This window comes from Cygnus atratus, chromosome 13 (genome assembly GCF_013377495.2).
Source record: "Cygnus atratus isolate AKBS03 ecotype Queensland, Australia chromosome 13, CAtr_DNAZoo_HiC_assembly, whole genome shotgun sequence".
Lineage (NCBI taxonomy): Eukaryota > Metazoa > Chordata > Aves > Anseriformes > Anatidae > Cygnus > Cygnus atratus.
This window is the reverse complement of record NC_066374.1, coordinates 12,056,950-12,071,820: the sequence shown is the minus strand read 5'-3', so window position 1 is coordinate 12,071,820 and position 14,871 is coordinate 12,056,950. Positions and strand designations below refer to the sequence as shown.

Genomic DNA, 14,871 nt, shown 5'->3' with positions numbered 1-14,871 from the left:
TATATATAATATATAACAAGTTCTTATAAATATTAAAAATATATAATTTTCAGATTGCTGAAAAACTTCTTCTATTTGCTGAAAAACATTTTCAAAGAAAATAGTATCAGGGTGTGCTCTGAACACCAAAGGGATGCTGCACGCATGGCTCCTCTCCTGAACAGCTCCATCCCTTTGCAACCTGGTGTAAGAATGTATCAGTTTTTTTTCTTAGCCAGTTTACCATCTTTTGCCAGTATTTATTGTGAAAGTGCAACTGCAATCAGGGCTATTGCCATTTGTGACAGTATTTCCTGTTCATCTTCAGTGACTTCCAGATTATTTGCATGAAGAGATGAGGTCTTCTCCTCAGTTCATTAGACTGGAAATCAGGTTGCATTTCGCTTTGGACATACTCAAAGCCAGGTCTGCTCCGACAGTTTTGCTGATAACATTAAAAGTGGAAGTGATAACAACCAAGATTTTACAAGGAACCTATTTAAAACCTCCCACTGCTTCAGCTGCGCTTTGGAGCCAGCTGACCCATGGAAATGGCTGCAGGAGCTTGATTGCAGCAGTGATGCTGCCACGGGGATGGCCGAGTGCTCGTTTCCACATGTGGAGTAGGCAGGGAGGCAATGGGGGGCGAAGGGGAGAAGCCCCTTGGGCACTCAGCACCATGCTGAGAGGCTGAGCTTGTGCTGGAGGCCTGCTGAAAGAAGGTAAATAACTGGAGGTGACATTTGACGAGTTAGTTTTTTATTCGGTGCACTGGACTCATACATCACTGCTTAGTCAGCTAGTAACATTTCACACATTCCTATAAAACCAACTTCAAGTCCAGTCTCTTGTTAAAGACGCTCAGTGTAAAATGTAAAGCAGTCTATCAAATATTTACTTCAATAAGTATAGCTTAGGGCCCAGTAACAGGCTGTGTCCAGTGTGCTCAGTGCTGGCTTGCAGCAGTGGGTGGAGAATGGATCAGTGACTCAGAGTTGGTGCAGAGCTTCAATAACAATGTCTAGATCCAGCTTGTTAACTTCTCACCCAATATTTATCGAACTGCTGTATAGCCTGGCCTTCTTCCTGCACTGCAAGTTTGATTATGCTGATACTTTGAGCACGAGTGGAGCTGTACCTATGAAATCCCTAATGCAGAACTACACAGCACTGAAGAACAGATTTGGGCTGGGGCAGCCCGTCTGTGATCTGTGCTGAGGAAAGCTGCTCCGGCAGCACAGCTGGCAGCAGCAGTCAGAACAGCATGGCAAACCAAACAAAACACAAGGTCCCAGGGCCGTCTAACAGGGCAGGGTGAGACGCTTAGAGGATGTGGGGGTCTTACACTGCAAACATTTGGGTAGGGGTCCTGGGTGCATGCTGCAAATCAGGCATTTAGGTGGATGCTGGGGGAACGCTGGAGCATCCCTGGTGGTGCTGCTGCTGGGGCATGTTCCTTGCTCGTCCCCCACATGCTCTGCCTCCCAGGTGGGTGGTGCAGTGGCCTCAACGCTGTCCCAGCTCTGGGACAAGGCAGGGGAGGCTCCACAGGCACGGCCTGGAGTTAGTCCCCTTCCCTCTCACAGCGGTCACCCCCAGGCAGCAGGGGGTGGCCTGGCAGGTGTGCGGGGCTGGCCCCAGCACCGTGGCTCTCCCTGGCACAGCAAGTCCATCTCCACTCATCCCCTTCCACCACCTCTGCTCCTCTCCCGCCTGCCCTGCGCTGTGGCCCTGACTCTTGTGCTGCCACGTCCCTGCCCTCAATCACTCGCTCATTCTGTGTGTAAGGAAGGAAACGGCAGGTTGCCAAATTAGCTATCTCAGAGGAAATCTACCGAGTTTTATTGAGCTGCCCGCTACAGGGCCTGGACTGCTGTCCTGCAGTCCCTGTGATGAGCACGTAGTGCTAGGGCATGGTGACCGTCCGGCCGGCGCTCCAGGCTGCTGTAAAGCGCCTCTTATTCCTCAGACCAGAGAACCTCTCATCCAGCGTCAGGCTGGTCTGCAGGGGAAAGGGAGAGCGAGTCAGTCCCGCGTCTCATTGCAAAGCACAGCCGGACCTGTAGCAGGGTATTGATTAGAGCCCATCAGTCAGGACGGTGCTTCACAGCCAGTTAGTCCAATTAAACCACTCATCACATGAAGACAAGGAGCTCGACAGACTGTGTGCAGCTGGAAATCCTCCAAGCAGTGCCCAGACCCAAGACACTGGGCATCCTCGGCAAGAACAGGAGCAAGCAGATGGCATTTGAACGCAAGGCATAAGGGAAAAAAAAAAAAAAAAACCAACCAAAAAAAACCATCCAGACAAGAAGTGCTGGCAACGAAGGATGGTGGAGCAGGATTTCTGACCCACCCCAGGGCTTTTGGAGCATATGTCAGTGTAAAACGTGGCACCAAGGTGGTCTCCAAAGCAAAAAGAGAGCAAAGCCCAAAGGAGGTGCTGCATGTCTCCAAGGAGGGGGGAGCACAGACAGTGAAATGGCTGCCCCCAGCCAGGCCCACTCACAGGGGGCATCCCTCCGCTCTGAGCAAGCACAAGGACAGGGCAAGAGGGACCAACATAGTGGGAAAAACTGGGCTGAGTCTGTAGCTGCTGAACAGTCTTCTCTGATGCCGTAATTTTGGCAAGCAACCTAGCCAATATGGCTGCAGGATTTTCATCCCAGGTTGTGCTAGATAAATGCAACTGGCGGCCCTGAAAACCTGAGCGTGACATTAACAGCTTAGCGGCAGGGCTGCAGCAGGGTGCAAGGTGCCGCCTGTCCCTTCGACGCTCCTCTACCTGGTTTGCCATCGCACGGAAGTTGAACCTCAGCATCACCCCCTTGGGTTGGGGCTTGGCTGCCCGTGGCGGGGGCCTCTGGCTTCGCAGGAACGGGCGCTTGGATCCAGGCCTGGGGAAAGCACAGGTCTGCGGTCAGCCAGACAGCTAAGGCAGCTCACTTCCTATCATCTGCAAACTGGCAAGGAGTAAGGGAACCCCCTGTACACCCCATGCTTCCCACAGCATTAATCACTGCGGTCTGAGTGAGCTTAAGGGGTGCTCAGCTGCTCTGCAGGCTGTGCTCCAGCACTGTGGCTGTGTCATATCACAGCTATCAGGGGCTGCTCTCTGGGCTGAGTGCCCTCACCCACCTTGCTTCCCGCCCCTGCGTGGATGCCAGATCCTGCACATGCCCCGGACCCAGCGTGGAGCTGATGCTGAGCTCCTCCAGCCACGCTGTCCATGAGCAGGTCAGTGCTGCTCCTCCTGTAAAGCCACCACAAGCTGTCCCTTCAGGGCATGCACTGCCACCAGCCATGGCAGCAGAACCCGCCTGTGACCACTCATGTACTGCCCCTGCTCTCACTCCCCCTTACTCCAGATAACAACCCAACCATGTGTAATTCCCATCTCCTTTCGGATATGCCAGGAACAGAATGAGGCAGCATTTGCTAACCATTTGGGGGCTGAACCATCCACTCAGCCCTCGTTATAAAAGAAGTGAAGCTGCAATAATGCTAAAGGGATTTGCAATGGCTTTTGTAGGGCTTCCATCCTAACAAATCACCTCATTTACTTACACATTGGCCTGGCTTGCCTGGGGATTAGCCACAGAAACCGTCAGAACTGCTCCAGGGCTGGGTTTCACTTGCCACCTGCCAAGACAGTGAGACAGCTATAGCTCTGATTCAAGCATGAAAGAGCACATCATGTTTGCAGTGTGGCTTTTTCGCCAATTACCTTCGCATCCTTGGTGGTTTCCCTTCTGCATTAGCATCTATCTGCAATGAAATAAATTTTTAAAATCACTTAACTATATCTCAAAAACAATGATTCCTTTTCCGGTATTTCATTTGGTATATTTGAATAGTTCTTTCTTTGTGTGTCATCAAGAAAATTGCTCAGCTTGGGTTTCCTTCCGGCACAGGCAAGGCAACTGGCACTGAAGTTTCCTCTCCCTGTGCTGCTGTACAAGCTGCAGACTTTTATCACCTGTCCATGTTTTACTTTCCAGGTACCAGAATATTAAGCTGCATTAAAAAGCCCTGTCCTAGGAATATATTCTCATATATTCTCTGTAAAGTCATCCATCTCTCCCAGTTACTTTTGGAAGGAAAGATACAACTGGGCAAGGGCTGGTAAAACTGAACGGTCACCAACTGCAGGTTGTTGAAAAATGCATCTGTACTGACCCCTCTCTGAAAGTTGGCTTTGGAGAACCGCTGCATCATCCGCTTCTGCTGGAAGCCTGGTCCCCTGTTCAGCAGGAAAGGCCTGCTGGTAAGGAAGGAGAGAAAAGAGCAGAGGTGAATATGATAGCAGGTCTCCCCTAAAGTTTAATGATGAAGTACTCACCTGAGTTTGGTATTAAAAAGCAATATGAGAAGCAGTTGAGGAATATTTTACCAAGTTCAGCCCCAAAGGTTTTCAGCAAAGAATTTCAGTGAAACAAGTTTTTCTGCTCAAATGAAACAGCAGCTTGTGTTTGTTCTGAACTCTTCTCATTAAAAGAAAAATGATAGAATAAAATCATAGAAAAAAATCTGGTCAGAAGGGACCCCTGGAGGCCATTCAGTCCATGTTCTACTCAGAGCAAAGAAAGACAGGACTGAAACCCAGCTTCCATTTGAGCAGGGAGGACATGAGGACCACGATGAGACAGACACTGGAGCTGTGCCCAGCTCCCCGCAGCCTGGACCCACCACGGATCCCAGGGTGCAGCATCTGTTCCCACAGCTTCACTCCCCGCCTGTCCCTTCAGAATGGAGTCTGTGTTTCCTGCTTTTGTGAAAATAAAGGATATTTCACCCTTTGAAAGCTTTCCCAGAGTGACATATTAAAAGTTTAATAAAAATAGAAAGGTCACATTGCGCTTGCTAGAATAACGCAACAGACCTCATACCTGACTTATTAACAAAAGGTTGTTTCATTTCCAGGTGCATTCCTAACACACCCAAGGTACCTCTCTCATGTCACATGAACACACACACGCTGCAGCAGACCAAGAGTGGAGCCACAGGGAACTTCTGAAAAACAGAAATTACCAAGGCTTTTACCTTCTCCCTGGGGCATGGGTGCTGGCAGCAGCTGCTCTGAATCGCTTGGGACCCAGGGGTGGCCGTCGCTGTGCCTCCAGCTGCCCACTGCTGCTGCTTTTGGCGAAACCCTCCTCGGTCTTGTTGCCCTGAAAGAGCAGTAAGAGCTCAGTGGTTGGCACCTGCACTGCTGCCGTGCCAGGCAAAGAGGGAGCAACCAGGAGCGACAGCGTGCGATCGTCCTCACCCGCTGACTGCCACTGCCTGAAAACCTGAGCACCTTCATGTGGCATTTTCTTCGACTCTGTCTAGTGAGTGCAGGTTTGAGAACTGACAGTACTGAGGTGCCTGCACCACTCACCGACACATTTGGTGTCACTGGTGGTTGTGTCCAGGGGGTTTCAGCCCTGCCCTGTGTGTTCTGCATTCACGTATTTCCATTCGCAACAGCTTTTTCTTTGCAACTTCTGCAGTCTTGCAGCAGAGCCTTTGTTGTTTTCTTAATGGGAAACTGTTTCCTCACCAAATTTGTTGAAACCTGGCCTCTTCCATTTGGCTTGTATAGCAGGAATATTTCTACCACGCACGTTGCTGTACTCTCAGTGTTTGGATTTATTGCACACCGTTGTCAACAATCGGTATGCGTGCCGCAATTTCTGGGCATTAAATTACAAGTACTAGGGAGAATGCTTCATCCTAATGGTACAGAAATACCAAAAAAAAATAATAGTCTTTGGAGCGCAAATCTCACACAAGTCAAGCATTATAGCCTTGCTCCGGTTTCTTTTCAGTCATTGACTCTTTCTTGTTCGGACACATAAATAGCCCTGTTGAGCCCCGAAGCATGAAGCACATCAGAAGACACAGCAGCGCAGGTCCTCCTGCAATTACTCATACAAATGGCCACGTACTCCTTTCAGGTAATTTCTGTGGGACCACCACCATCACTGTTACTACCCAATAACTGAAATGTTTCCACATTCCTCTCACTTGGTTTATTTACACACACACAAAAAAGCTACCATAGAATTATGCCTCCCAGCAACTGCTTATTGCTTTCTGTTAATATCCAGCCATACTTAATATATACCTGAGTCATTGCAGTTGTTATTTTCAAGAATAACCACACTTTATGCACACGCATGCTTAGTTTAGGGTTCTCTAACTTACATTTCCAGGACATAGCCATTAAAAGTGCCATCATGTTCACCAAATTGCTGTTTTTAAAAGCTTACTGAGCATATGTGACCTCCTAATTGAGTGAATTTCTACCAATGCAGGAAAAAATGACCTCTTATGACAAAGGACTGTCTACTTGCTCAGTTCCCACCTTCTACACCAAGACAGTTTAATTTTAGTGATACTCAGAAGAAAGCTCTAAGAATTAATTTAATGGTGAATGCATATTTTCCTTCTCATCTCTTGAGTCTTAAAAATAACTGAAAAATTGAATGAAAATATTTCACTCTTTTTTAAAGTGTTTTTGAGGTGAGACAAGACTTAAATATTTAAACTTGAGAGAAGGAAAGCTATAAACGACAAAAATGCATTTTATATTGAAGCACGTGGGCAATCTGACCTGTGGTTGTCATAGCACTGGTAATCAGTGTCCCTGGGGAAGGCTGTACACTTGCTAGTACAAAGTACATCCCAGAAGCAAAGGCACCTGAAGTCAAAAACATTCTGTCCTTTGACTTCACTGGGCCTTGGAAAATGCTGTGGGTGGCAAGATCTGGTTGAGAAAGATTTTAAAGTATTTCCATAAGAACAAATTCCATGTCTTCTCATCCTCCTACTATCTAAATGACAATTCCATGTCATCTCTAAATAATGACAGGAAGACGAGAAGACATAAAATTTGTTTTTATGGAAATATTTACAAATATTTTAAAATCTTTTAAAAACACTTTTTTTTTAAACCCATGGGATCATATTCAGTAAAAAAATACGCCAAGTCTTAAGTTTATAAAGCCAACAGGAAAATTGCTGTTTTATATGCGTATGTCTGTACACACCTATGCATACAAATGCTGTGCATAGGCATACAAAAGACTGTGCCTGTGCATTTTTTATGTAGATTGTTCTTGGGTGATCCATAATCAGAAAATCTAGCTGATTACTACATGGCATTTGGGAATAGCTGTACCTTCTCTATTCCCCTACCTCTTGAGCTGATGCCTGGCGATTTAAAGGGCTCACTCCATTTAATGCAGCAGCTGCTCTTCTCCGAGGACCTGGCACAGTATTCCTGAATGGTCTTCGATTATATTGTTGTTGTCCAAACCCTCTTCTAAAACGGCTAGGTCCTAAGAAAATTAACAGTTGTTTTAGCAACCTTCAAAACTTGATTTAGGATTACAGTTTTTCAAATGTATTACAAGGTTAACTTAATATGATATAGGAGTAGCTATATAAGTAGTGAGACATGAATCACATAAATGTATTCCAGAAAAGTAAATTAATTTTGCAGAATATAAAATAATTTATCATACCAATGTCCCACTCCGACATTTTCATGATATATATGACTGACAAACATATCATTTGATTTGAAAGAATACAGAAGAGAAAAGCCTTCCACAATTCTGGTTCCTAATAAAGGCAGGAACACTCACATCAGGAAACCTGTCCATCTGTTGTCAGAGCTCACACTACTATGAATTAACTGTGAAATGGAAAAGCATTTTGATACAGATACGCAAGTGACCCAGGCATCTGGAAGCCAAACCTGCAGCAGCCTGGAATAGATCTGAGTGCCCACACTATCTCACTTGGTAAGTGAAGACTGGCCTACAATTATTTATTTTATTTTAGCTCGACATATCCTTACTTACTGCATATATTGAAGGGGGTACCTTCTATTGCTGTTTTATGTTACTGCACAATACATACACTGAAACCACACATTTTGCATTTAACTTTTTCCCCTAAGCCTGTTTGTAATTTTTGAGTGTGCTTAAGTGTTGGGTGAGAGGAAAGCACTCAGTCTGTCAGACAGCAGCACAGTGCATTAAAGCTTAATTACTCCATATGATAAACTTCTGTAGTCATAATTAAATAGGCATTTTCCAAGCTGCTATTATCAGTGAAATGTGCGTACATCCTCACCAGGGTGTATAAATCAGACATAAAGCAGTGAATTGCAGCAGGCAGTTAACCATGTGGTTAAAACCCCACACCAGAGAAGAGAACCTCAGTGACACAAACCAGGGAGCAGTTAGACAAGTGTATTGATTCCATATCATCGATTCCTACATCACAGCAATTTATAATGACTTAGAGCAATTAGAAATGAAGCGCTCTGAGGAAGTGGTGACATTGCTGTCAGGGGGACGGCACCACAGTGATTAATGAAGGCTCCAGCCCCAGGGCATAACAAGGGGCTCATCCGCAGGCTGGTGGCACTGGTTACAAGGCAAGGAACTGACGATCATTTGAGCTGCTCTGGCTTTGAACAATGAGAAGCACCAGGGCATGCCTGTGGCAGGTACCTCACAACCAGCAGTCGTGGTGCTTGGCTCCCAAGGGCAGAAGATACTGGTTGGTGACGTGCACAAAATGCAATGCTGTTCACAAGTTTTGTGGGATCAGTAGTTATGTCCTTGCAAATGATGCCCTCGCTGCAGGAGACATGCAGGTGTGCAAAACTCTCTCCGACAAACACACAGATTTTGGTAATCTGTGTCTTCTTTGACCAGATGTGGTCTTGCTGTATTTACCAGCACTTTGTTCCCTCTCGCATCTGTCTCCACAGTTGTTTTTGCCCTTTCTTGTTTCCTTCGACAGCTGCCCTGTGCTTTCCCTTCTCTCTCTCTTGTTAACCAGACCCCTCTCCCACAGGCCACCAAGCCTTGCATTGCAGCTTGCCTGTACGCTGGAGAGGGCAACTTCTTTCCAGCAAGAGAGACTGAGCTCAGCTGCTTTTCCAGGGTATTTCACCGGTGCAAAGGGAGGGATAGATGCAAAAGGCAACCCCGACTAGAAAATCATGCTCCTGTCAGTCGGTTCCTATTAGAGAGCCTCTGCTCAGCAGCGCACTCAGGCGCATCTCAGCCAATGTAAATAACTAACTGCGGAGCCATCAGCTCCGAGGGGCACCCCGTGTACGCCAGCTGGGGACCAGGGCCTCCGTCTGTCACGTGTATGCTGAAATGTGACACACGGGAGGCTTCATCTCTCCAAAAAGTCTGGCAGATATTTATTAATAAAAGAAAGTTTGAATAAAAGCTCACAGCTTCGGCAGCTGAGGAGGACCCCCACCTTTGTCTGGGTGCCTGCTCTAAGCCTGGCATTAAGCACACCCGTACTGGCCAAGAGCTATCTCTGCCCAGCAAGCCCAGTATGGGGAAAGGCCCTGATGTCTCAGACACTCTTTTTGGAGGAGATTTGAAATTCAAATTTCTTGTCACTAAAAATCATCATTCCCCCACCACTGAGGAGATGGTTTAAGCCAAATTCCAGGAGAGATAACAGCACTTCGCTCGCATGAATTCTCTTGCTGTTTCAATCAGCATAATACCCTTCTCCATGCTCTGTCATTACACTGCTGTGCTGTACTGATTATCATTTTGATAACGGTTATCACATCTCAGCCCACAAGGGGCTGCATTTCAGCAGGGACTAAAGTGGAATGAGCCCCTGAAGAATTATGGGCTTAATTCCTGGCCCTGCTGAGCTTCCTAAAATTGCTACTGACATCAGCTCCACACAGCATGGTGGATCCCTGCCCTTGGCAAGGCTGAATTCAGACTCAGTAAAACCTGTAAAATACTAAGACTAGCAAAAGTCATTCTACAAATGAACAGAAAAGTTCTCTTTTCTAAGCTTAGCTTCCAAAAAAAAAAAGTAATTGATTCATTTGATCTGCTTGCAGTAGTCTCTGTGTGGAAGAATATCAAGTACTGTGTTTCTTTTTTGACAGAAAAATCAAAGAAAATTATCAGCACTATTTTGAACCAGAACGATTCTCAGTAAGGCAATATGTAGTGGAGAGTGAGAATGAAAGAGTGGGAGGCAAATCTGAGACAACAAGGACAGCTCCCAGTGATCCTACCGTCCTAATGTGTCATTTGCACTGAAGGGGATGAATGCAAAGACATTGCTGCAAAATGTCACTAAAATCTTCAATGAAATGATTTAGCAGTAATTAAAAAAAGCAAATTTTTGATAAATAAAGATGGCATTTCATGCAGCATTGCAGCATTTAGCATTGCTTTAGTTTTGAAGATAAAAGCTAGTGGAACCAAACAGAGATTAGTGTGTGATCACACGGTATTATAAAAAAACTCATCATAAAAATAGCATGATTGGCAAAAGTGACAAATTAGCTCCAATAACTGAGCTATCAAAGACCGTTACTGAAGGGGTAATTTAAGTGTGTTCTGGGAAAAGGAGGATTAGGAAGAGGCATAATTAAAATATGCAAAGCCAAAAGGGAATAGAGAATAGATATTAAGTCACTTTGAATTAGTAATTCATGAGAGGGTGGGATAGAAATGGATGAATTTATCCTCTGAAAGGGCCCTGATATTCCATTGTTGCCGAGAGAAAAGCTGTTCAGTGCCCAAGTACATATTATATGCACACAGGAATTCGATAGGAGAAGGATTCAGGAGCTGTATTTTGTCACAGAAACGTGTTTTCCAGGGAGGCAATGCAGCTTTGCTGGCCTTTGCTGGCCCAGGGTGCTCACGTACCTTGCAAGTTCCTCTGCATCCAGGCACGGAAACGGGGCCGCCCGAACCCGTACGCCGAGTTCCTGTTCTTGATCTGCTGCCTTCGCCTCTCCCCTGCAGCTTTGGCATCTGTTTGTTCTTTCCTGTGGCGTTTTATGATGTCATCTAGATCAAAATGGCAAAGGGGAAACCCATAAAAGCTACAATTTCTACCAACATCAATTTCCACTTTTGGTACTTGCAATTGTCCACAGTAAAAACAGGGTTTGCGGTTCTGTGAGCTGTGGTGGCAGACAATGAAAGATTAAGCTTAGCTAGGAAGCATAGGATCAATTTACTCAGCTCCTGCAGGCTAGAGATTAAGGTGCAGTGAATTATGTAAAAATGTGTTACCAGCCGGCACATATCTACCATGTGCAGGACAGAGATTTCAGACCCACGTCCCACCGAGGGATCCAATCCCGGAGACTTCGCACAAACATCAGGGAAGGCATTTTTGCAGGGGCACTGGCTGAGAGCTCAGAGAACATTTACGGAGGAGGTCTGACTTGGGAGGCTGTGGTCGAGGTGGTCAAAGTGAGGAGAACTGGCAGAAGCATCCATGCCGTGACGGCCACTCCAAGGCTCCCTCTGCCACCCATGGGACACAGAAACTGCCCTGGGCAGAGGACACCAGGCGGCTGTATGATGTTTTCCTTTCCTTTCCTTTCCTTTCCCATCTTCTGAAGTCAACACAGCTATGTGCATGACTTCCCTCACTGCCTTAAAAAAACAAGGCAAGTTTCTAGCCCTTGGTGGTACGAAATGAAGCTTGAAGCCATAAGCCTCTGTGGCTCAAAAAACAGTAAACAAATCAATGCAACATGCACAACAAATAGAAGTAGTACTTTGTATTTTAAGTGCCATCTTCAGGACCTGACTATTGATTTTCTGACTCTCTAGAGTAGGTGTTGCTGCTTAACCACTCGGTAGCAATCGAGCTGGTTCTAGGTAGCTGAATTCCTCAGGCACCACCACTGCACAGCCCCTGAACTGCACAGAAGTGCTCTTTGCTTCCTGACAGAGAGAGCACAAGGGACACAGAGGAAGGTGCAATCCCACCTACAATATTCAGAGCATTCTTGATGCCTCTGCAGGGTTTTGAAAGCTCATGATCATCCTGAAGAAGTGTTCTTAACTCTTAAAAGACAGTGCTGGACCATGCACAAACTACTTTTAGACACAAAGCTCTATCATGAAATCATCCCAAAACAGCTCAAAGCAGCTCAGTTCTCACTGAGCTGGTTTGAAGTCAAGGGGGTCTTTTTAATTCAAGCTGTTTCAATGAAGAGGAATGGCAAAGGCAAAGGAACATCTTCCTCATTAATTGATATTTTCCAACAATTTCCTTTTAACCTCAAACATTCCGGAAAACATTTAGCAAGTAATAACACTGCATCTAGTATGCCCCAAGCAGAATGTTTTAACTTTTGCCAAATTAGTGAGGCAAGATGTGTCCAAATCAGGCCTTTTCCCAGGCAGAGACTACTCTAGCTCCTTAATGAATCACTGGAGTGGAAGCACAAAGTGTCATTAGCTTTCAAAGGGTGATTATCACAAACAGCAAATCATACCTCCAGCACTTGTCACCTGTCATTTTCTATCAAGAAAATCCTGTGTCCAAATTAATACAAGGCCTGGAGAAAGTGAACAAGAGCAGATGTAAGAACAGTCTGCGTGACTGCTTTTGTGATTTCTCTATCAAGTCTGCCAGGAAGAGAGCACGTTGGGAGAGACTGTGCAATGCTCTTGGTATGAATGCGCTAATGTTCTCAGCTAAGTGTGCCTTTGGGATATGTGTTATTTGGGGCACAGACTGCTTTGAAGCGTATCGACAGCAGCCCTGCCTGCTCTGCGGGGAGGTCGTCACAGGCGTCCCAGGGCGGGCTCTCCACACTGCGAGGAAAAGCTCACTAGGAGCGGTGAGGAGATGAATGCTCAGCTGCCTGGTCTATCAGTGTTTTGGGTATCAGTTGTTACCTTTTCTTCTTTTCCCATAAACACGATGGGGTTAACAGGGCAACATAATGGAATACTACAGTGAGGGGTCATTTAAGGTACTTCTGTGCACCCAAGACAGAATTAGATCCACAAGGGTGGCCTTAGCATAACTCCTGCCGTTACCTGTGACTGCTAACTCAAATAAGAACCAGCACACGTGAAAGCACCCAGTGGTAAAAGTATTAGTTCATAACCAGGGCTCTTGTTTCATGGTTCTCTTCTCCTCTGAGTAAAGTGTATTCTGGACTGAACATTCCAGGTGGAAGCAGAAGGTCTGAGTGAGGGAAGTGTTAAGGGAGAACAGAAGAAAGGGGAGTGTCACGTACCAGCAAACAGAAAAGGGGTGCAGCACAAGCAACACCATAGGGAAAAAACAAAACAAAACAAAACAACAACAAACAAATGAAAAGTTAGGGACCAAACCAATTATTGCTGTAAATCCTCATACCACCATTAAGATACTTGTGCATCAGTACCAAGGGATCAGTTTGAGCTGGCTGTGGAAAATGTTCTGCTATTCCTGACAAGTGGCTCATCACTGGGAAATGACACAAGGCTTCTGTCAGGAAGCTAACCCAGTCTTAAAAGGTGCTGGTGGACTTTCCTTCCACAGCGGAGATGTCACCAGGATAATCCACCAAGATCTGCAGCGCAAACTCTGCAGTCCCAGTCTTCGGAGTTAATAAAAGAGCAGTTGTTTATGCACAGCTTCCATATCTGCTGCCAGAGGAATGGCGAGCATCACGAGCAAGCAGCTATAAATAGCCTGCACACCCCAGGCTATGTCTCATCTCCGTATTTCAGTCGCGGGCGCACGTACGTGAGCCTCTCCCGGCCCGCGCCGCTTGACGCTCTCCCCCCTGAAGTTTCGGGGTGCTGCCACAAAAGCACCGCGACGGCTTCGAGTCCCCCAATTCCTCCCCCGGCTGCGGCTGCGCCTCCCCAGCCCGCTTCACCCCCAGCGCAGCCGGGGCCGGCAGCACCCCGCGCCCGTCCCCAGCTCCCCCCCCCAGCAACCCAGCTCCAAGCGCGACCCCGGCCCCCCTCGGCTCGGCCCCGCCGGACCTACCCAGGGACATGTCAATCTCCTCGGCTCCCGGCTGCGGCCCCGCCGCGGGGCTGGGGCTCGGGCCCGGTTGCGGCCCCGCCGCCTCCATGGGCTCGGAAGGCGCAGTGCCGCCGCCCCGCGCCTCGCAGTGCGCCTGCCCGGAATGTGCCGGCACCCGCCGGCGGCACCCTGGGGCGGCCCCGCCAGCCGGCCCCGGCACCCTGCCCGCCGCTCCCGGGCCGCCCCGGCCCTCCGCCAGCGCCGCCCCCCCCCCCCCCTCCCGGCCCGGCCGCCTCCTCTCCCGCTGCTCCCGGCCCTGCAGCCGGGCCTGCCCGGGCGCTCTGCCCCCTCCGACCCCCTGCAGTCATCCTCGCGGCATCCCCGCTTGGTCCCGGGAGGCTTTTGTGCAGCGCCGTGCCTCCAGCTCGCCGCCAGGGCAGCGTGCCCCAGCCTCTGTGCTAGGCGCTCTTCCTCTTACCCTCCCGAACCCTTCTCCTCTGGGGTTTATGCCAGAAGGGGGATCTTCGGAAAGGCATCGGTCATTTCTGAGTGATGGAGAAGAAAGAATGTCTTTGCCTCATTTTGAAAACTAGAAAGGCAAGGTAACTTGAGAAGGGGAGGCACTCGTGGCTCGTATTCAGGAACTGAAGCTTTTTGTCTGTATTTGTGAGCTCGGGGAGCAAGCACCCATTTAGGACTGGGCCCTGAGTGCCCCTGGACCACTCACAGATGACCAATTCTTCGGGGGATCTTTCAGTCTCTAGGTCACGTCGGTTGTGGCACTGGTGCTGTCCTGCTCCTTGAAAATCAGCTAAACTGTCTTCCTCTACTTTTAGTTGGATAAAACTAAACCAAAGTGCTACCACTTTGCGGGAGAACAATCCCTCCTCTTCCAACGGGTTAACAGTGTCATAAGCAAAGATCATATTTTTCTAAAGTCTCTATACAAGTGCTCTGAGATAACCTTCCACACTGCATACATAATAAAGGCCACATAAGTCTCAGAACTAAGTCTGCACATTCCATGTTTTCAAGACATTTTCCATAATGGACAGCTTGCACTTCAAATAGGGAGAGAAATTTCTACGTGCAAACAAATCAGGGCAA

At 47.5% G+C, this 14,871-nt stretch overlaps 1 protein-coding gene across 5 annotated transcripts; it reads right to left on the bottom strand.

The window, feature by feature from the left end:
- Positions 1-721: 721 nt before the first annotated feature.
- LOC118245626 (UAP56-interacting factor-like) lies at positions 722-13,955 on the bottom strand. 5 transcript variants are annotated; one of them, XM_035541999.2, is made up of 9 exons: positions 13,786-13,955; positions 10,698-10,841; positions 7,165-7,307; positions 5,023-5,150; positions 4,159-4,240; positions 3,707-3,747; positions 3,547-3,621; positions 2,765-2,876; positions 722-1,981 (listed from the first exon to the last, which is right to left on the bottom strand). In XM_035541999.2, the coding sequence occupies exons 1-9, from the start codon at positions 13,871-13,873 to the stop codon at positions 1,886-1,888; spliced, it is 909 nt and encodes a 302-aa protein (XP_035397892.1). In that variant the 5' UTR covers positions 13,874-13,955; the 3' UTR covers positions 722-1,885. The 5 variants fall into 5 exon arrangements, with proteins under 5 accessions (XP_035397892.1, XP_050569427.1, XP_050569426.1 ...); XM_050713470.1 differs by having other exon boundaries at positions 3,707-3,743; positions 4,155-4,240; positions 13,786-13,953; XM_050713469.1 differs by having other exon boundaries at positions 3,707-3,743; positions 4,155-4,243; positions 13,786-13,951.
- Positions 13,956-14,871: the final 916 nt, after the last annotated feature.